A 20,541-nucleotide genomic window follows, 5' to 3' on the forward strand; every position below is an offset into this window, starting at 1 on the left:
AAGCTTGTGCTTAGGTGTTCTGGATGGATTGGGCTGACCCTCTGCCAGCAAGTAGCACAAGCCTGGCTTTTCCTAGGCATAACAGGCATGTAGCCACCAGTGTGGAGCGAGCGTGCCCAGGCTGGCGGCAAAACGTGCTGGAGCTGGCTCTTGGCCTGCTATTCACCTCCGTAAATCCTGCTCAAGTGGGATGTGCTCCATATCTGAGTCTCTGGGAGCTCCATGGGCCCAGCAGTGCTGCCTGTGGGGCTGTGCCAGGCAGTTTCACAGGGATTTCCAAGTAAGCAGGGAAGATACAAGGGAGATGTTGTCTCCTTTTTTCCCCAGTCATCCAGCTTTCTGTTCAGGAGACTCATTATAATATCAGCACTGCTCCTCTTCTTTTTTTCTTAATAGTATGTTTCTCTTTCTTTCTTTTTTGTCTCTAAGGATATTGAAACCCCAGAAGTACCTGCAAGGCAGGCTTGAGTGTGAACCGGGGTGTGATTAGATATTCCAGGCACTGGCCTGAGAATAGTTTGAGATAGTGACATAGTTTGATAAATGAAAGGTAACTGGCTTCACTGCTTTCTTCACGGAGTTTTTACAGTGAAGTACCTTCCCCACCATCAGTTCACGCTCTAGCATGCCTCATGGCAGTCTGTTTTGTTGTCCAGGGCTCCTAGTGCTTTTTTAATCCAAGGGATTTAAGCAGCTGGTTTGTATTTGTCTCCCTAAACGCCTCACTTTATCTTGGGTGCTAGCAGAGGTAGGTGTTGGCATGTTTGTCTCCTGGGGCTCAGAAAGGCTCCAGCTGTGCCTGAGGAGTTGCCGTCCCCAGTCTGAAAGCCCTGCTGGGTAGGAACCTCCTCGATAGCTTAGATAGTTCCCAGGCAGGTCTGGATCTGATACTGTGCCTAAAAGCAAAAGTCGAGGGGACTTTCTGGGTTGCTGCGTTGCTTCAGAGCCCTACTGCTGACTCTGAACAAAACTGACTTGTTAGATCTGTCACAGAAGCCTTTTGGCTACCAGTTACAAGATCACACATTAAATGATGAAAATCAAATCAGCTCAGTCAACAATTTACTTGAAAGAAAAATGTCCTCTTAGTAGATGTATGTATGGCGTATCCGTTACTGTACCTAGGTTTGGTGTCTCCTGATTGCAGTCATTAAGAAGCAATGTCACTTGTGCTGGGAAACATCATACTCTGGGAGAAATGCTTTGGATTGTAATTATGCCGCTGTTAGGCAGTAGCCGATGCAAGGTGGAGCAGCGAGCCTAGGTGTCTGTAACCTGTCTGAGCGGCAGCACATGGTGTGCAATCGACAGGATTAATTTTTTCTGTAGATCGGTACATGATATGGTTAGAGTTTGGTTTTTTTTATTCTAGATGTTACCATAATGGGAGGCAGAAGCCTTATAGAAAAAGGGCTCCCCACTCCCTGGTGTATGTCAGTACACCCATTTAAGGAGGGATATAAGTTAAGTTGCGGTGACTTAAAGATGTGCTTTATTTTTGCTTAAAAAAAAAAACCAAAGGAGAAAAGTTAGGTGATCATTACTATTATTGCACTGTTGTAATGGACGTCTTTAGAGCTTGTCGTGGGGAAGTGTTCAAAGTGTGCTGCAAATTGCACTGTAACAGAAAACAGAGTATCATCGCTTAAAATATCTCCATCAAAAAGATGAGTGTTCAGCTATTTCTAGTGCCGCTAGTGAGAGATGAGTACATACAGTATTTAAGAGATGCCTGAAGTCGGATTGATTGCTTTCCCTGTGGCTCACGGTTCGCTTTCTAGTACCTTCATATACCCTGTAGCTTGTGCTCTGCTCTTATTCTCTTAATTTTGTAGCACTGGGAGACATGCTGGCTTTTCTGTCTGTCTGGGCTGGGGAAGCTCAGCTTCTAGCCTTTTCCAGCATGTTTGTTCATGTCTGTCACCTCTCTCATGGATTGATCCAGATTGTTTTGTGGCTTAGAGACAGACGATTTGCCTGCATGTATAAGGCAGGCGACGGACCGCTTTATGTGCAGCCTCCCCGTCGTTGGCGCGCGGAGGCGGCGGGAGTGAGAACTGCCTGCTCGTCTGCACGGAGATTTCCCTGCCCGCCCTGGCAGTCCCAGCCAGAAGGAGCAACGCCGGGAAGGAGACTGCAAGCCACATGTTGCATCCTGCAGGTGTAGAGCTCCCAGAGCGATAGGGTTTTAAGGCACTAAACAGCCTCTACTCTGTTTTCTTTCTCTCCAGGAAGAAAATATTTGTTTGCACTGGGCTGCTTTTTCTGGCTGTGTTGACATAGCGGAGATACTGCTGGCTGCTAAGTGTGATTTACACGCAGTGAATATTCACGGGGACTCGCCCCTGCATATTGCAGCCAGAGAGAACCGCTACGAGTGTGTCGTGTAAGTACAGCTCCAGTCCAGCCACTTCTCTCCCCTCCCCTGGTCACTTCTTTTTACTGGATGCAGGCTGGCAAGCTCAGGAGATCCTGGGAAACGCCTTTGGCATTTAAACACAAACCAAAATTGCGATGGAGGGCTTGTTTCTCCATTGCCTCGCTCCTGGGGGCACTGGGCCTGAGCTACCAGCTGCTGCCAGAGCTGGTGTAAAACATCAGAAAACGGGGAGTGGTCCTGGAGCCTTAGGCAGAGGGCTCGGGGGGCTGTACTCAGCCTGGGCTTCCCAGCAGAAGGGTGTCGGGCATCCTCGATTAAAGCTTTTTTTTTCCTCCCCTACTCGCCCTACAACTAGCCAGGCATAATATGGTAACAGGGCTTTTCCTTTGCTCCATCGCTGCTGTGAATGAAGTCCCCGTGTGTACTCACCAAAAGCTAGTGAGTATAAACAAGGGCCAAGTTCAACACCAGTTTTCTGCGGGACTGTTCCGTTTCCAGCCGACTCTTCCCACCCCATATCTTTCCCTGTCGGAGAGTTTCAAGCCTGTCTGAAGTTAGGCTGGTACCAGCCAGGTACCTGTCACGCCTGAAGCAAGGCGAGGTTTGCCTGGAGCTCTCGTGAGTGCCTAGAGCTCCAGTCTGTGGCTTCTGCCAGCGCCTTCACCTAGAAGGATTCACTGAACCATGCTTAATAAAGAAAACTCAGGTGATTATTCACTACTACAGATTCTTCCTTGTCCCTTAAGGGCTGGCTGGAGGATGCAATTCAGCTTGTTTTCCCCTTGCACGGTTTCTTGTGGGGAATGCTTAACCTCATCCTTCCTTACTGTTTTGCAGTCTCTTTCTTTCCCGTGGCTCTGATGTCACTTTAAAGAACAAGGAGGGTGAGACTCCACTCCAGTGCTCCAGCCTTAACTCTCAGGTCTGGGTGGCCCTACAGATGAACAAGACTCTCAAAGAATCATCTACTGACAAGCCTGCCCAGATAGAGAAGGTTGTGAGCAGGTGAGAATACGCCTGGCTTTGCTTGTGGGTCATGAAATAAAGCCTTTGCGCGGGGGCGACAGGGGACCTGGTTTAAGAAAGGATTGCAAGTGCATGCTTAGCTTTTTTAATTAGTGTGAAGGTCAGTTTGGGCTTAGCAAGAACGAAGCATATGCTGATTCAGACCTTGGTTTGTAAATTCATCCTCCAAATGGAAATACTCACAAGCAGAACAATCTGTAAGACGGGGCGGGGAAAAAATGAACTCAGTTCTAGTCTGTGATGCTTTCAGGCTTTGAGTGCTCAGTGATCAAAGACAGTAATTCTGCCCCAGGATGGCATCTGAATGGCCCCTTGTTCAGCAGAGCTTTTCTCCTGTGACAATTCTCTTTCTCCTACTGACAGAGACATCGCCCGGGGTTATGAGCGGATCCCAATTCCCTGCGTCAATTCAGTGGACAGCGAGCCTTGTCCTAGCAACTACAAATATGTTTCGCAGAACTGCGTCACCTCCCCAATGGACATTGATAGAAACATCACTCATTTACAGGTGAGGAATCGTGCATATCCACATGTTTTTCCTTGTCCTGGTGTGTGCATTCAGAGATGTTGCAGTGCACTGCACCTCAGAACAGGTTTTGCATTCAGAATGGTCTATGTCTAGTACTAATATTGCCATCAAATTCCAGCTCAGGCTGTAGTCCTGAACTCCAGCTCTTGCTCTAGGAGGTGAGATTCTGCTTTTCTTTGTTTCCAAGACTTAAGCTAACCTCTGCATTCAGTCGTGTGCTGTAGCCTCAGCCATCTTGTGCTGGCTGATGTGGCTCCCATTTATCCTTTTCCTCTGTTCTGTATCTGGAGAGTTAGTGAGTTGGTGGGAGACCTTCCTCATGCTGTCTCCCTACCGACTGCAGCATCCAGGCCAAGGTCTCTGTTGTGGTACTGGAAGTCCCTGAAGAACTGGGTTGTGAAAGCAGAGGTGAGGAAGCGCAGGGTGAGGGTGACCCCTCTGGGCACAGCTTTCAGGTGGCCCAAGTGACCTTCCCATGCCTCAGCCCCTGTTGTGCAGCAGCTGGTGGTGGGACTGTGCTGGCTGGTGGAGTGCTGGGGAAGCAGCCAGCTGGAGCACCTGTGTGGGAGGAAGCAAGCAGCAGGGGAGGACTGAGACATCATGTTGCGTCATCTCCCAGCTCTGGTCCCTCCTTGGAGCTTGCCTTGTCCTCAAGTGTGGAGTACAGCTCATAGGGCATGGAGGGAGGTTAGTGACACAGGGGAACATCTTCTCATGAGAAAGGAAGGTGGCTCAGTGTGAGATTCTTTCCTCACATTCGTTGCACACAGAAATAAAGAATGGAGTGAAGATGCCACTGGACTGATGAGACTGATTATCTTTCTGGCTAATGAGCTGCAGCAGGAGAAAGTGAAGACTTGAGGTTTTCTCTCTGACCCAGTCACAGAAGTTGCTCTCTCAGTTGAGTGAGTGTGGTGTGGAGTTAACCCCTTTTCTTCTCTTCCAGTATTGTGTGTGTATAGATGACTGCTCCTCCAGTAACTGCATGTGTGGCCAACTCAGTATGCGCTGCTGGTATGATAAGGTGAGGACACAGAACCTCCTCTTGGGCTAGACCAGTACCTGTGAGCTGAACTTTGCACGTTCAGTAGTACCTTGAAAACAGTTCCTTGCACAACTCCTCTCTTCTTGTGTTAAAATGCCTAAAGTTGTAGTCCCAGCTTTGAGATGTATGTGACAATAACGAAATGAGTACTCAGGGAAGCTTTTCTAGTGTTACTTATTTGTGTTACTGTCATGCCAACTGAGCCATTAATTATACCCATGTGATAGAGAACATTTAATAATCCATGCGTGAAACGGCTTCCGTTTCAGAGCAACGTAGGAAATGCTGTAATATCTGAACAAGGGGAGGGTGGTAGAGAGATTTTTTTCCCCTGCTTTTATTTATTGTGATCCTTCTGGATGAAGACAAAGTAAAGATGTTTTAACTGCAACATTGCCAGAAGCCTGGTTTGTTTTGGGTAAGTGTGCTTCAATCCTCCAGGGAGGTTTTGAGGTTAATATTTGGACAGGTTCTGCTAAGATCAGAAGTTCTGTGAATCTCGGCAAGTTTCTCCCAGGGGGAACGTTGGCATCTTTCTTTGCTTTGTAGCCATTTTATTTACACGGTAATAGGTGATTACATCTTTCAAGCCTTAAAAGCCAAATTTGTTAAATATGATGAACTGCATCTATCACTTCTTTAATCCTACGTGGTTGGTAAATAATTGAATTGCAGCCTTTTTGGGACTGTTATTTGGGAAGATAAGATAATGTGGTTCACAGAACTTGGGTGTACTGGCCTTGTACTCTGGAAGTTTAGGCTTTATTCCAGAGACAGACTAAGCGTCTGCTTCTCCCCTCCAGCACTGCAAAATGATAATAATGGTGATGCACACCGGCTTTTTGCACAGCACTGTAAGATGTGGTTTTGGTTGTGCATAGGATGATGCCAGGCAGCAAATATCTAGACCGTTTCTTGCTGTTTGTCAGCTGTCAGTGATGGTGGCAAGTGTGCCACTGTCGGAGTGGAGGAAAACTACTGCAGAAGTTGAGATCTGGTGCTGATTTTGGGGAGCTCAGGGCCTGTCTCCACCTTGGGGTGCTCTGGCCTGTTCTTACACTTGGGGGAATTTCTGCTCTCGGCCTGCCTCTGGTTTGGAGGGGTCACAGGAACAGACAACTAACCCAGTCTTGAATGCCTCTCCTCTTCAGGATGGCCGACTCCTGCCTGAATTCAACATGGCTGAGCCACCACTGATCTTTGAGTGTAATCACGCGTGCTCGTGCTGGCGAACCTGTAGGAACCGGGTGGTGCAGAATGGGCTCAGGTGAGAAGGAGGATCCAAACGCAGCTTATCTTGGCAAGACCAACACCAAACTTTTGAGCTTTCTGGCTCTCTAGTCTCAGCTCACCCATGAACCCACAAAAGCCCCAGACTTCCCGAGATGAGACAGGAGGTGGGGCAGGTACCACCGCACATGCAGTGTGGGATGCACGTGGGTTCCTGCGTGCTGCTGGTGGGAATGGAGCAGCAGTGGGTTGATGAGCTCAGTTAATATTTGCACCCTGTCCCTGCCACGTCGTGTAGGAACCGCAGTGTTCTTTCATCAGCCTGACCATGAAACATACAAAGGGCTGGTGGGTTTGCATGAACAGCCTAGATGTAACTTCTCAGATGGAGATCTGTGAAGAAAATAACAGCAACAGAAACGGCAAAGCCTTAATTTAGAAGATCTTGTGAGTTAGCAGTCTATATTAGAAATATAGGCCAGCATGCCCAGACTTGGCTGCTTAAAATTTCCAAGCTACTGGCGTGACTCCCCCTGAATTGCATACCTGAATACCTTTTGGTCTCCGGTGCTGCAGATTAGGCTGTTCAGGTTTTGGTGCCAGGCTAAAAATGTACGTGTTTTGTTTTGGACCTCTGCTATGGAGAAGTTTGCCACTGCACTATGTTCAGAGGAATCCCACTGGAAAAAAAGCCTTTTGCAAATTTTTTGTAGTACTGACAACACTTTTTTTTTTGCAAGCTTTGTAGTTTCAATGACATTTCAAAATGTTAAAAATAAGTAAGGAAAAAGCTCGATGTGTTTCCACAGAACTTTACCTCTCTGGTTTTCCCTGCCAAGCTCCAGTGCTCCATTGTCTACGTGGGTGTTTATTTAGGAGCTGTACAGCTAGAGCTGTTGCTTTTACATTTTTGCTTTGCTAAAGTGTTGTGCTGAAAGATGGGAAGGGTTGGAAACCCAGCCATGAGCCTGGGAGAGCAGCTGTGTTGGAAAGCTGGCGGTAAGGTCGTCAGGTGCATGGCAGAGCTGTGCCTGAGGTCCCTGGGGAGGCAGTGCAGGGAACCTCTCGCGTTTGGGCTGCGGTGTGACACATGGGTGCTCCTGCTCCATTTTCAGTGCTTCCTTTATCAGATTCGCTCCAAATTAACTCTGCTTGGCAGCACACACGTTTCCATCTGGCAGGCTGACCCAGCTCAGCTGGGAAGCTGAGATCGGAGCCGTGGTCCTGCTGCTGTCGGTGTTGGTCCCGACAGCAGAGCCTGAACCTGAGCTTGGCTCTCTGTTCCGCTGTGATGGATGAGGCAAAACATGGGGGAGCTTCCTCAAGCCTGAAATACAGTGTTAATAACTGGTTTCTCTGAGGGCAGCCGTTCTCATGAAGTCATGTTTTGCCCTGGTGAAGGATGCAAGAGTTGTGAGCGAATATGGGAAAATGCACAGCCCCTGGTTTGAGCTGACGGTGCAAGGATGGGATGGGTGGGGGGAAGAGGAGACAAGTACTGGAGAAAGCAACAGGATGAAGTTAAGGTGAGCATTGGGTTTCTCTTTGTTCCGATAACAGCGTTGCTGAGAGTGGGTTTTGGTTCCCTCGGGGACAAGAGCGAGCCTTCCCTAGCCCTGGAGACTGTTCATCCTGCACTTAACTCAAGTTCTGGCTGAGCAGGAGGCAGAATGACTTACAGGATTGTTTCTCTGCCTATAAACTCCCCATCAGTAAAATTCCACAGAGCAGCTCTTACACCAAGAAGTTTCAGGTTGCAGTGTTTCTTCCTTGTCTTTCAGCCAGGGAGCTGGATATGATGGAGTTGCTAAATGCACTGGCCTCAGCAGAGGGCAAAGGGATCAGAGCACTTAGCTCAAGGTGTTCTTAACTCACTGTAGGCTCCTGCAGCACACCTCCTGGCAGAGCTGCGTTGCCTTAAGTCCCCTTCCACCTTCCCTGCCTTCCCCTGAGCGCAGGGGGTGTGCATGGAAAGGAGAAGAAATGGTGGTGGTGGGATTCTGGTATCCTAGTGTAACCACACAGAGCATCCAGTGCCGTACCCTCTTCCCCAGCCCCTCGTGTGGACCTCACAAGGTGCAGCTGGGCAGGAGGAGGGGTTGACAGGTGCCCATCCCTTGTCCCCAGGCAGTTTCCATCCCAGCATCTGCCCACACGCTCTGAGCAGCAGTGGGAGTGGAGCGTACCCGCAGTGGTGCCAGCATGAGAACTGGGGTGGGGGGTGGATAGTTGGATATTGAAATCCTCTTTGAGTTTGCAGTGGTGGAAGGAAGGTTGCTGGCTGTTTTGCTCATCTGTCAGAAAAGTCGTTGCCATTCTGCAGAGTGCTGCCATTAAGGTGGCTTTGTTTCCTCTTTTCCAGGACTCGATTGCAGCTTTACCGGACACAAAAGATGGGCTGGGGTGTGCGAACAATGCAAGACATTCCACTGGGAACCTTTGTGTGCGAGTAAGTTATTCAGCTTTCATTAGCTCACACAAACCGTGCTTCCCGAGGGCTGGGTCGTTACACCTCTTTAAGGCAAAGAAGTGGTCACCCAGCCAAGCTGCTTGCCCTCGGTCAGAGGTTTCCTGACTCCATTTCCTATTGTGTGTCCTTTTCCTCATGGCATGGAGCTTTCTCCACCCCTCTCTGTCTTGCTGGAAGCGGTGCTCAGCTCTCACCCCTCTGAAACACAAACGGTGCTGGGGGGGTGGGAAATGCATTTGGGTTGTGCTGCGAACGTGCTCAACTCACATGTTCATCGTGGATATGGGACATTTAAGGCCAAGGCACTTTGAAGCAACTTTTTTCATATTGGATCTTCTTCCGTTTCAATACTGATGTCTCAAGAGGTTTTCCAGTGTCACAGCTCTGGTTTTAGTCTGATTCAGCAAAACAATGAAGCGCTTGGCGTTAAGCACATGTTTCGGCCCTGATTCAATAAAGTACTTAAGAACAAAAAATGTTCAGATTTACGTCAAGTGAAAAAAATGCTGTCAAACCCCATGGTTTTTAGGCTTTAAAGTGGTATATGTACTTTATATTTTGGAAATATTTTGGGAAATGTTCTTTCCATTGCAATAGTACAGTGACTTAAGACCTTCTAAATAAGGCTGGACTCATGATCTCCATGGAAATAGCTGCTGGGGTTTTGTGGAAGTAGTTATTGATGTTTTATAGAATTGGATTGGGGGTTGAGGAAGATTATTGTAGAATTTAAAAAAAAAAAGGGGGGGGAAATAAGAAAAATCTTCAGTGGATCAGCCAGATATTTCTTCCCTGTTAGGAGCTGCTAGATGATAAAATGTTTTTTTCAGAGGTGAAGCTTAAAACTGCTGTTTATGGGGAGTGTCTCAGGTCCATCTTCAGGTGAGGTTAAATACCAAAGGTCCTGGTGTCCTGGTTTAGCACCCAGAGTTGAGCCAGAGCCTGCGAGTAAACTGCTCTCAAAGAAAAAAGGCGCTGACTTGACCAAATCCTACTGGAACGCTAACACACGAGAAGAATAAGCTGTGGTGAACAGGCAGCCCAAGGAAGTGGGGCAGCCCTGCATGACGGTGTAATGAGTGTGTTGTAGAGCACATCAGAGCTGATGGGATGCAGATACCACAACCATGCTTAACTCTTCCCTCCACCCTTGCCAGGAGCTGCTGACACTGTTTCAGTGGTAGGCGCTATCTTCTTCATTATCTAAATGAGCTGCATACTAAAAAGCTGAGCTAATTTATGTCTTGCCCAGGTGCATTCCTCCTAGTCTCCATCACTCTCACAAATTATTTACTCAGCTCACCGACTCGACTCGCAGTTCTCCTCTCCTCCTCAAGCCGGATTGCATTGCATTGATGTCCTTCCTGTGATTCTTTATGGACAACCTGTAGACCTGGTTTCTTCTTCTCCTCATCTCTGGCAAAGAAGCCCCAGTGCCAGCAGTGCTCGGGGGCTGCTTGCACACAGCAGCTCCCAGGATTCGCTCTTGTGGAAGAGCATTTTGCATTTAACTCCTGGTTTAGAGCCCTGAGCAGGTAGTAGTTTTGTATGGCAATTATGCTGCTTCAGAAGGATGATAATTGGTGTAAGGATGACTTTTATTTCATAGTTTTTCACATATGCCCACGTATGTGAACTGTAGTTCTCACAGCATTTTTATTTTGCAAAACTCTGCTGGTCCTGGCTGTTTCTGTGTGTAAATCGTAGAATCACAGAATGGTTTGGGTTGGAAGGGACCTTAAAGATCATCTAGTTCCGCCTCCCCTGCCATGGGCAGGGACACCTTCCAGGAGACCAGGTTGCTCCAAGCCCCATCCAGCCTGGCCTTGAGCACTTCCAGGGATCCACAGCTTCTCCGGGCAGCCTGTGCCAGCGCCCCCGCCATGAAGAATCTCTTCCTAACACCTAATCTAAATCTACCCTCTTTTAGTGCCTTTCTTAAACACACCCTACTTTTCAGCCTGTCCTGTACTTCAGATACCTCTCCCCTTTTCTCTGTAATCACTCCAAAAGCAGGGTCACCCTCCCTGCCCCAGTGGGGTCCCGTGGAATTTTTAAGCTTTCCACTTGCAGATGCTCAGGGTACAGGTTTCTCCCTGGCCTCTAAATGTGTCACTGCTCAGAAGCTGCTGTTCTTCACCCTGTGCTGATGTTGCTGTGGGTTGTTTTGAATGTGAGGTGGTGTAACGGCTCGTTCTGGAAATGGCACAGCTGGTCAAGGGCTTTTACTGGAGAGGCTGTGAATTAGCAGGATGCAGAAACTAGAGGCTTGTGAGGATCTGGTCTGTTCCTTTCAGTGCACAAGCATGGTGGGGTTTTCAAATATTTTCTGTACAAAACAGTGATGCTTTAGTAAGATACCATCTGCATTGAGCCAGATATTTTAGCTACACCTTCAGCCAGAGAAGCCCCAGGCATCCCATCTCCCACACCCCGGGGAAGATGCTGGAGCCTGTGCTAGGGACTCCCTGCTGGTTTTGATCCCTGTGTGGAGTACCCTCTGATCTTGCGGTGATGAGTGGCACTGAAAACCTCTTGAGATGTGGTTACTTGCCACCAGCATGCTGAACACCTTGCTGACAAGGACGCTGGCTTGACTTCGGGGGTTGTTAAATGAAGGGGCTGATGCTCCTGCGCTCTTCTGGGTAGGAACACGTACCTCTTGGACATCCCTCCGTAACTCTGGACCAGGGAAACTTTCGGACTAGGGAAACTAGGGAACCATCTGATCTGTAAGCAGGCTTGGAAAGGAAATGAGTTACAGGAATAGTCTTTAAAGGAACATCAAACCAACAATTTTTCATTAGGTTGTCGGGTTTTGTTTCACTGAGTTGTAAACCTGAAGTGGCTGTCCCTCAGCAGAGTGTCTCTCCGTGCAGCATTATTCAGCTGTTTTGCAGCTGCTGCTGGCTACTGTGCCACGCTACAGCAATTTCTCTCCCTCTGTGGCCATCGTCTATCACTTCAGGTCACCACCGAGCGTGTGATTTCCAGTAATGCCGCAGCCTTACGGGAGCGCTTAATAAATAACAAGATGCAGTGGGGGCAAACGGGAGGATCACATGCGGTAGCAGCCTCATGCTCTGGCAGCGCAACTTGGCCAGACCGCTCAGATCTGGGAACTGCAGCCAACTGATCCCTTGTCACGGAGCACGTGGGTCCTCTCCAGGTTAACGTCTTGTGGCTCTCCTGTCCCCCAGCCCTGGAGGGAAACGCTGCCTTGAGCCACAGGGGGAAATGTATACAGTTGGTTAAGGCTTGCGAACGCTATGAGAGCTGCAGAGGAATAATGTGATAATGGCTGCTGCTCCTGGAAGTCTCTCTTGATGCTGCGAAGATTTTTTATTCGCATTGTGGATCCTGTGCTTATGATTAATTAGCATTGCATCGCAGGCCAGGAAGACTTGCAAACCAGAACCTGCTGTGCTGTTGCTTCTTTCTTGTATCCTTGCTCCGGCTCAGTACCCCTCCCCTTGTGTCTCTTACCGATTGCAAACAAGTCAGGGCAGGGGGTGTTGAACCTTGACAGTCCAAAACTGTTCCAGACGGAGATGGGGAGACAAATGTGGGAACACCAGTGCAGCAGGGACTGCTGCAGCAAGGGGGTTTGCATCAAAACCAGCCAGGCTAAGCAGCACATGCTTCGTGGTGGTCAGAGAACCTGATTGTAATCTGCCTTACACCTGGTTTTCCAACAAGGTGGTTGTTACTGGGATCCCAGCTCTGATGTATTCTGATTTGAGAAGGGTTGAGAAGGAAGCCTAGATCCTTCCAGGGATCTTGCCAGGTTAGGTTTTACCTAAGACTTTTAAAACTTTCAAAGGTATGTAGCCTATGTAATCAGTCACAACACCCAGGAAAATACAGGAAGGACAGACACAAACATTTTACTTTGGGCTGTAAACAGCGCAAGTACTGCAGTGGTGTATAGGAGAGCCAGGACACGAGTCTGACCATGAACATAAGGAGAATTGGATTAATGTGTTGATCTTGGCCAACAAAGTGATTTGCCAAAGGAAACAAAGTCCTCGGGAAAAAGTAGATTTTGTTGGAAGGAAGGCTCCATTTTTAATATTAAAAGTGTTGCCCTGAAAAGATGGAGTCTGGAGCCAGATTTCAGCTGCCGTAAATTGGCAAAGCCCGGTTTGCCTTGGTGGCTCTGAGGTGACCTGCACTGCTAAGGCTGTGGGTTGCTGCCTGTGGCTGGGCTGCATCCCTTTCTTTCCCTCTTCCCAGAAAGAGGTGTCTAAACCCAAGCTTGTGATTGCATGAGCGTCTTATTTCTTCCTTTCCTGTTTGTCTGCAGGTACGTTGGTGAGCTGATATCCGATTCCGAGGCAGATGTCCGTGAAGAGGACTCCTACCTCTTCGACCTTGACAACAAGGTACTGTATCTGAAGGTGTCTAACAAGACAAACCCAAGGTCTTGCCTCTACAAAAGAGCAAAGAGAATATTTGCCTCCGTCTTGACGTGCAGCACGATCTGAAAGCTTGCAAAGAGGAAGACCACGTCCTCACTGCGTTTTAATAAAAATATAGAGTGGCTGAGGTAAGGCTTATTACCAGCAGCACTGGGCCACCGCGGTCCGTGCTGCCCACACCAGTTTTGATGCCAGGTGCTCTTCTGTCAAAACCGTTCGGGGTTCCTGAGTTCAGCTGTTCCGTTTTTGATGCTCAAGTGTTTATATGTAGGCTTGCAGCTGTGTTGATTGGCAGCTCTGTAATTTCTTCATAAAAAGATGAGCTGGAATACTGAAAGAAAAAAAAAACCACCACCAAACTAACAAAACCCCCTGTTCACTTACAAAGGGATCCATCAGATACCCTGGCAGGGACTTGTGGCTTGTTCTACGGGTAGTTACCCCGTGCTGCTCTTGGAGGGCTGTCTTGGAGCAGAAATCTGGCTTCGACAAGTGCAACCTAAAGCTTTTAAGCAGGGCCATCACTCCAGACTTTCCTTGGGAAAGGAGGAGAGGAGAACGGTGAGCTGAGGACTCAGAGGAGTGGGGTGGCTTCCAAGGAAGCCTGTTAAACAGTGTCTGTCTTGTTTCTGTTGTCAGCTAGTGGCAAAGCAGCTTTGCTTTATTGTTTTTTTTAAAGTGACACACATTCAGCCACTGAAAAAAGGTAAGTAATGAGCCTTGCACTCGGTCTGAAAACAGCGAGGTAAAGCTGTAATTACAAAGTTGAAAAGCAGCAGGGACTTCAGCCTGGTTTGTGTGTTTATGAGCAAGAGCCCACCCGGGCCTTGCCTTGCCTTTAGGTTGGCCTCTGGCTGTCTGTCTTGAGGGAGAACCTCTGCGTTTGCTCTTACAAAGCCTTCAGTGAAGCCAGGAGGGAGACCTAAATCCAGGCATAGGCATTGTTTTTTCAGGGTATCTTCAACGTGGAGCATCCCTAGAAAACCAGGCACCAGGTCATTGAGTGATGGTCAAAAGAAGCCCCTTGGGCCGGGCGGAGGGCAGGGCAGAGCCAGCCGGGTCCTGCGACCTCCTGAGGGATGGGAAATGGCTCCGGGTGTGAATCCCAAGCCTGGGACGGGCAGCCTTGGGGTCCTGGTGTGTCCTGGAGGGGTGGCCTGAATGGGCTTGCGCTGGAGTGGAAGGGTGTGGCTGGGTCATCATTTCTGCTATCCCTGTTCCTTGAGTTGTCACTCGAGTCCACATGCATGGTGAATCGTTCAGTGCACCAGGTCCTGCAGGCACCTCCCATTCTAGGACTGAAAGAGGGCAAATGTCACACCGCCAAAACTTCCTGCCATTGCTGGGTTCCCAGGACGGAGGCATAGCATAGCAGGTGCTCTCTGAGCTTCCGCCGGTTGAAGGGATAGCTTTCTTGTCTCTGTACTGGAGAGCTGGGAAAACTCGTGCTATTTCTGGGAAGAAAGGTGAGGTTGAGTTTTAGCTGCTGTGGGTGCTTTCTGTTATGTTAAGCCACCCCTTTCCCCCGTGGAGGCTTATCCTCCTCGGTCCTTGCTCACACGGGTGGCCCTGCTGCACTCTGTCGAGGGGAGGCAGCGGCTGGACTGCCTCCCTGCTTGCCTCCCTGCTTGCCTCCCTGCTTGCATCCCTGCTGCATCCCTGCTGCATCCCTGCTGCATCCCTGCTGCATCCCTGCTTGCATCCCTGCTGCATCCCTGTGGCCCCTGCGGGCACAAAGGGCTTTCCTGGCCATCCTCCCTTCTCAGACACCCCAGTGCCTTCCCGCCCTTAAGGAGACTCACCTCCCCCCAGAGCAGATTCACATTTTCTCCCTTTCCTCCCTGGTTGCCACCATGTGTCCGTCAGTTCCCGATACCCTCAGAGCAAGGTGGGAAGCAGTTTGCTCTGGGACTTGTCCTCCTCAGCAGCTTCCCGGTGAGGTCACCGCCTGTGTTGGTCAAGGCACCTCTGGAGAAAAACACCTCGGCTTGCAGAGAGCACAGGTCTTCCCAGATGGTCACTGGATGTGGTAGTGGGTGATGTCCTCACCAACCACGGCTTTCCCATGGATGAAAGCAAGGGGGTGACGGGAATGACTTGAAACTAGAGCTGGTAATACTGTGTGTGATATGGGACGGTGTGGGGTGATGCCTCCCCCAGTTGTTGGGACATCTCTCCTGGGCTCCTGCACCAGTCAGGTGGTGTGATCTGGCACAGCTCATCCATTAATGATTGCAAGGTGCTTGCCCAAAAGGGAGTTTGAGCACTGCTAATGGATCCTTTTGCTTTTGGCCTCTTCGCAACTGAAATTAGCTTCTGTAATTAAAGTCTCTGCTTTGCACAGTCATTCTCTGCTGGAATAAAAAAGCCCTGAGGGGCGTTCTTTTATTTTCAAGGAAGACAAAATATTACTGCTCTCTGGGCAATCTGGAAAGGGAATTTCTGTGTTCTCACTTTCACTTTTATCTGCAAAACCCTGTGTTTTCTGGAGGCTCTGGCTTTGTGTTTCCTAGCTGTCATGTTCAATTAGAGGACAAACAAGATGCCTGCTCCCCTAACCAGTAGCTTTTACCCGTAAGGTGTCTGTCTGCAGCAAACATCCATCCTGCTACGCCAAACCGGTGCTTTAGCAGGGCAGGGCTGGGGGATAGCTGGTGTCCAGCCAGTGTCAGGGCATTTTAAAAGGTCTTTGGGCTTGCGGGGGCAGAGTGTCTTGCAGAAAACTCTTATTTTTAGGATACTGTTGAATATAAACGTGTGTGTGTGTTGAGTCCCTTCAGACCCACAGTGGGTGTCCTGCCCTGGTTGTTCTTGAAGCTTCCCGGAGTTATTAGCGGAACGACCAGTAGTTTGATCATTTGTTTTATTTAAACAAGTAGCCGGGATAGTACTAAACCCAACCTCATCTAATGAAAGATGCCACGTTTCTCCCCTAGGATGGAGAGGTGTACTGCATAGATGCCCGTTTCTATGGCAACATCAGCCGCTTTATAAACCACCTCTGTGAGCCAAACCTCATCCCAGTGCGAGTCTTCATGTCGCATCAGGACCTCCGCTTTCCCAGGATTGCCTTCTTCAGCACCAGGCATATAGAAGCTGGAGAAGAAATCGGGTAGGTGGTGTCCCCAGGGGCCGCCGCTGCCTTGTGTGGGGAAGGACGGGGCGCAGAGTGTGAAAGCTCTGCTGCTCCTGAGCTGGTTCTCTCCATCCCTTTGCTCCCCGGGCCATGTCCCCAGGGTCCCTCGGGGATCCCACGAGCACACTCCATGCTCTGAAGCTTTGCAAAAACCCAGATGGTGGCAGCGCGGAGGGTCGCCGACCCCGGCATCTCATGACGGTGCGGGGTCCCTTTTGCTCCTCAGTGTTGCTGCTTTGCAGTGACCCCATCTCTGTCTCTCTCTTGCAGCTTTGACTATGGAGACAGGTTCTGGGACATCAAAGGCAAATACTTCAGCTGTCAGTGTGGTTCACCCAAGTGCAAACACTCGAGCTCAGCACTGGCCCAGCGGCAGGCGAGCACCTCGTCCCAGGACACGCAGGAAAATGGGCTCCCCGACACCAGCTCTGCCACAGCAGCCGGCCCCTTTTGAGGCTCCCCGCTCCACAGAGACTGACTTGTTTTAACCCTATAGATTCACATACTGTCTGAATTTCCATTTAAAGAGAAAAACAACAACAACAACAACAAAAACCACAAAAAAAAACCCACACAAAAAAACCCCACTCAAGGAAAGCCAAGGGTTCGTGACACTTAGGGCTGTGCCACCGACTGTTACTTGAGGAATAAGTAAAAGCAAATCCCGCCTCCGTGATGTTGTTCTCCCCTCCCTGGTCCTGGAAAGCTGCTGGTTTTCACAGTTGCGTGTGGAGGGGTGGCTGTTGCGTTTTTTTTTTTTCCATGCAAGCTGTCCTGGCCTCCATCTCTTAATGTGCTAAGTGTTGTCAGAGCCAAGGGAGAGCCGCCCGTCCTCCGAATATTGTTAATTGAATGGATCGCACATGCCAAGTCATCTCCAGTTCACTTGTAATAAACTTTGAATACTTGATGGGACTTTCTTTCTAACAGCTGGGGGGAGCGGGGAGGGAGAGGGAGGTGCTGGCACTTGGGTTTGCTTGGCACAGCCCCAGGGCAGGTTCTGCTGGTTGGTTTTTGTTGGTTTGTTTGTTTTTTTGGTTGTTTGGTTTTTGTTTGTTTTTTTTTTTGTTTGGGTTTTTTTTTTTTAAGTCAAGTCATGATTTTCTCCCGCATCTCACAGGACATTGCGGTGGGACCTTTCCCTAGGAGCTAGAGGGCATTTCTAACAAATACCCTCCTTGTTACCAAATCCACCGGCTTTTTTCTCTTCTGAGGAGAAGAAACCCACAACCCTTACAAATCCCTTTGCTCCCTGGCCCTCTCCCGAGCCGACCAGAGACACTTCCCCTGAGACCCCGCTCCCTCCCAGGCTTTCTCCGTTACAAACCAGCTCGTCTGCGCCGCTTGGCCGTGTTACTGTCTCAGTGTTCGGTTCGTCTGTGGAAGGATTTCCCTCGCCCCATCGCAGTAGCGGTTTTAGAGAGGGAAGGTCGAAGGGGATTGTACAAGACACTAACTTCTTAAGAAAATCAGGTTTTTTTCTTTTTTAAAAAAAATAAAATGAATGAGATATATATTATAGAGAACCTCGACTCACGTCTGCCGGCTGGGGCGAACAGACAGGACGTGTCACGGCAAGAAGATCCTAAGATGCTACCAGCTCGTCTGTTCCCATCACTTTTCTCAATGCTGGGCACCTTCGATTAATTTTTAAGCCACATGCTATGAGGTTTCAATAAACTGTTTTATTTTTTACCATTAACTGAAACATTGGGGACTAGCATTAAAAAGAATAATAAAAAGAAAACCACAAAAAACCAAAAAAAAAAACAAAAAACAAAACGACAACAAAAAGAAACCACAAAACAAAAACGGTGCTGATTCTGGTGTGATTTTTGCTCACCACGTGAATATAAACTTATCAATTGTATAAAAAGAACAAAGTGATTTTAGTATAAAAATGCAGGAAAAAAACAAAACTTTTTTTAAATTGTTAGTATTGTAGTGTGAATAAATTTGCCATCACCTTTTGTGTGGTGGCTGGGCAGGTCATTATCTTAATTTTTTTTTTTTTTGCATATACCTTTAAATACTGTAATTAGTGCAGTAACAGTTTTTTTTGTTCATCTCTTCTAGAACATTCATAAAGCCGTCATGTTTATTATTATTATTTTTTTCTGTTAATGTTTTTGACAGTTTTAAAGGAGCAGTCTTTTGGCTCTGATCATTTTCTTGTTCTGTTTTCAATGAAATCAATAAAAAAAGAAAAAAAAAAAAGTGCTTTAAAAGGAGTTTGGCCTCTTTGTCTGCCTGCGGCGATGGGGCTGAGCTGGCGGGGATGGCACCTCTGGCCGGGTGTGAGCTTCTCATCCTTGGGTGCAAAAGGAAGACGAAGAAAACAAAAAAACCCAAAAGCCAAAAGAACCCTGCATACTTTCAAGCAAGAAAAAAGAAGCGTGACTGTCTGCTTTTTATTTTGTGGGATTTGGTGTTTGGTTTTTAAATTCTGTATAATCCTTCGGTCGAAGTTGTCCTGTTTGGGAGCCTGGGCTCTGGCTGGGGCTGGGCAGTGCTGGTACCCACCGGCCATGCAGGGCGCGGAGGGACCCATCATGCCTCCCCATCACCTGCATGGAGGCAATTAAATAAAATTAAATGAAAAAGCCCAAGGAAAGGGGCAAGGGGGAGAATCTCCTACTCGCCAGCAAACCCTGTTTCCTGGCACAGGGAGGAACTGTGGGCCTCCACGGGTTTGTGGCCAGGGCAGGGGCTGGGTTTGGGGGGTGCTGTGGGGTGCATGTCCTGGGGGAGCAGAGCTGGGGGGTCCCCAGGGTGCCAGGTGCGGGTGGGGGCAGCCGGGGCTGCGTGACTAAGCACAACCACCGCGCGCCCTCGCCGTCAACCTGAGAATAAGCGACTGAGTCACTGCCAGTCGATAGCTCATAAAAATATTCATAAACAGCAGGAAAAGCCCGGCCCGATGCCAGCTGGGAATGGCAGGCATGGGCAGGGCTTCAGCTGTAGCCTCACACGCTTGCCCACCTCTCACCCCACCTGGCAGGAGCCTTCATCACCTGCAGAGCCCCGGGGATGCCCTCAGCATCCTCACTGACGGGCGGGTGGCTTGCAGGCAGCTGGTCAGTAAAACGCGGAGTCTGCAGGTTGCGTTGGGTCGATGAGAAATGAGTTTTTTCTGCTGGAATTGCTAAAGGTGCCGTTAGGAACAGCCAGAGCTGGTGGGGAACGCAAGCAGAGCCCTTGAAGACATCCATGTGCCCTCACACCTTGAGACCATTTAACTCTGGGCTAACGCTAATTATAATCATACATTCCAATATTGTATAATTAAACACTATAATGAAAATAATATGCTTTAATTGGAGGTGAGAAGTGGAAAAACCCCCAGAGAAATGGAATCTCTGAACATAACTTTCTCGACATCAATTGTTTGCCTGGGGTTGAGGGTGGGCAGCACACGTGCTCCTGGGGGTCACACGCTGGTGGTCCTGAGCGCAGAGGGGATTCGTACCCGGTGGAGACGGGAGGAGGTGGAACCCTGCCGGCTGGCACACAGCCACAGGTAACACCAGCACCGCCGGGTGTTGCTTTTGCTTTTCGGTGCAAAGAACTGTGAATTAAAAACACCCCTTCCACGCCCCACCACATCCCGGCAGGTAAGGGGGAGGTGGAGAGGGGCTGCCTGGTCTGACATCACGGTGCTGAGCAGGGGGCTCTGGGGCTGGGGTGCGCAGGTGAAGCTGCCTCAGCCGCTCTGCTGGCCTCATGCAACTGGGGCAGGGGCTTGTTGAGATGCTTCGTTTCAAAGGATGCAACAGTTTCAGCATTCACATTTCCCCCAAGCTAAGCTGCTCTGTCCCCAGTTGATGGCTCCTTCCGAGCTGTAGGTGCCAAGCCTCTGCTGCGTGCACCCCAGGCCGCCCGAGGAGGTGCCAGGAGCTCTGATTTTGCTTTTGTTTGAGAGAAATTTCTTTTCTTTTAATGCGGGGAGAGCATCTGCCCCAGGCTTTGCTCTTGAGCAGCTGGTAGACGCTTGGCACATGGCAGTTACCAGCACGGGAGGATTTTCTTTTCCTTTTCAGCTGCCGCCTTGCACGGGGCCAGGAGCCTCCCCTCGCCTCTGCTGAGGATGCAAAGGAGCCCTCCGTCACTCTTCGGCCTTTTCCAGGGAATTTCACTGCTTGGCACGTGATACTTTGGGCTGGCCCCATGGTCAAGTAACTATCCTAGGGAGCAGGACCAGGGCTGGATGCTGCATTTGGGTGCCGAGCTCAGGCAGGGCGTGGGGCTGAGCTGTGGGGGGATTTTGTGCATCCCACAGCATCCCACCCCCACCCATGTGGCTG

General features: G+C 49.3%; 1 protein-coding gene across 15 annotated transcripts in view; it reads left to right on the plus strand.

The window, feature by feature from the left end:
• Window positions 1-18,019, plus strand: part of EHMT1 (euchromatic histone lysine methyltransferase 1) — a 121,463-nt gene extending 103,444 nt beyond the window's left edge. For all 15 annotated transcript variants that reach the window (XM_056351290.1, XM_056351293.1, XM_056351289.1 and 12 more), the window contains 9 exons: window positions 2,232-2,386; window positions 3,218-3,385; window positions 3,770-3,914; window positions 4,882-4,959; window positions 6,132-6,247; window positions 8,573-8,659; window positions 12,987-13,065; window positions 16,038-16,213; window positions 16,508-18,019. In XM_056351290.1, the coding sequence (XP_056207265.1) occupies window positions 2,232-2,386; window positions 3,218-3,385; window positions 3,770-3,914; window positions 4,882-4,959; window positions 6,132-6,247; window positions 8,573-8,659; window positions 12,987-13,065; window positions 16,038-16,213; window positions 16,508-16,691 (1,188 nt within the window). In that variant the 3' untranslated portion in view covers window positions 16,692-18,019. The remainder of the gene's footprint in view (window positions 1-2,231; window positions 2,387-3,217; window positions 3,386-3,769; window positions 3,915-4,881; window positions 4,960-6,131; window positions 6,248-8,572; window positions 8,660-12,986; window positions 13,066-16,037; window positions 16,214-16,507) is intronic.
• Window positions 18,020-20,541: the final 2,522 nt, after the last annotated feature.

Source organism: Falco biarmicus, chromosome 9 (assembly GCF_023638135.1).
Source record: "Falco biarmicus isolate bFalBia1 chromosome 9, bFalBia1.pri, whole genome shotgun sequence".
Lineage (NCBI taxonomy): Eukaryota > Metazoa > Chordata > Aves > Falconiformes > Falconidae > Falco > Falco biarmicus.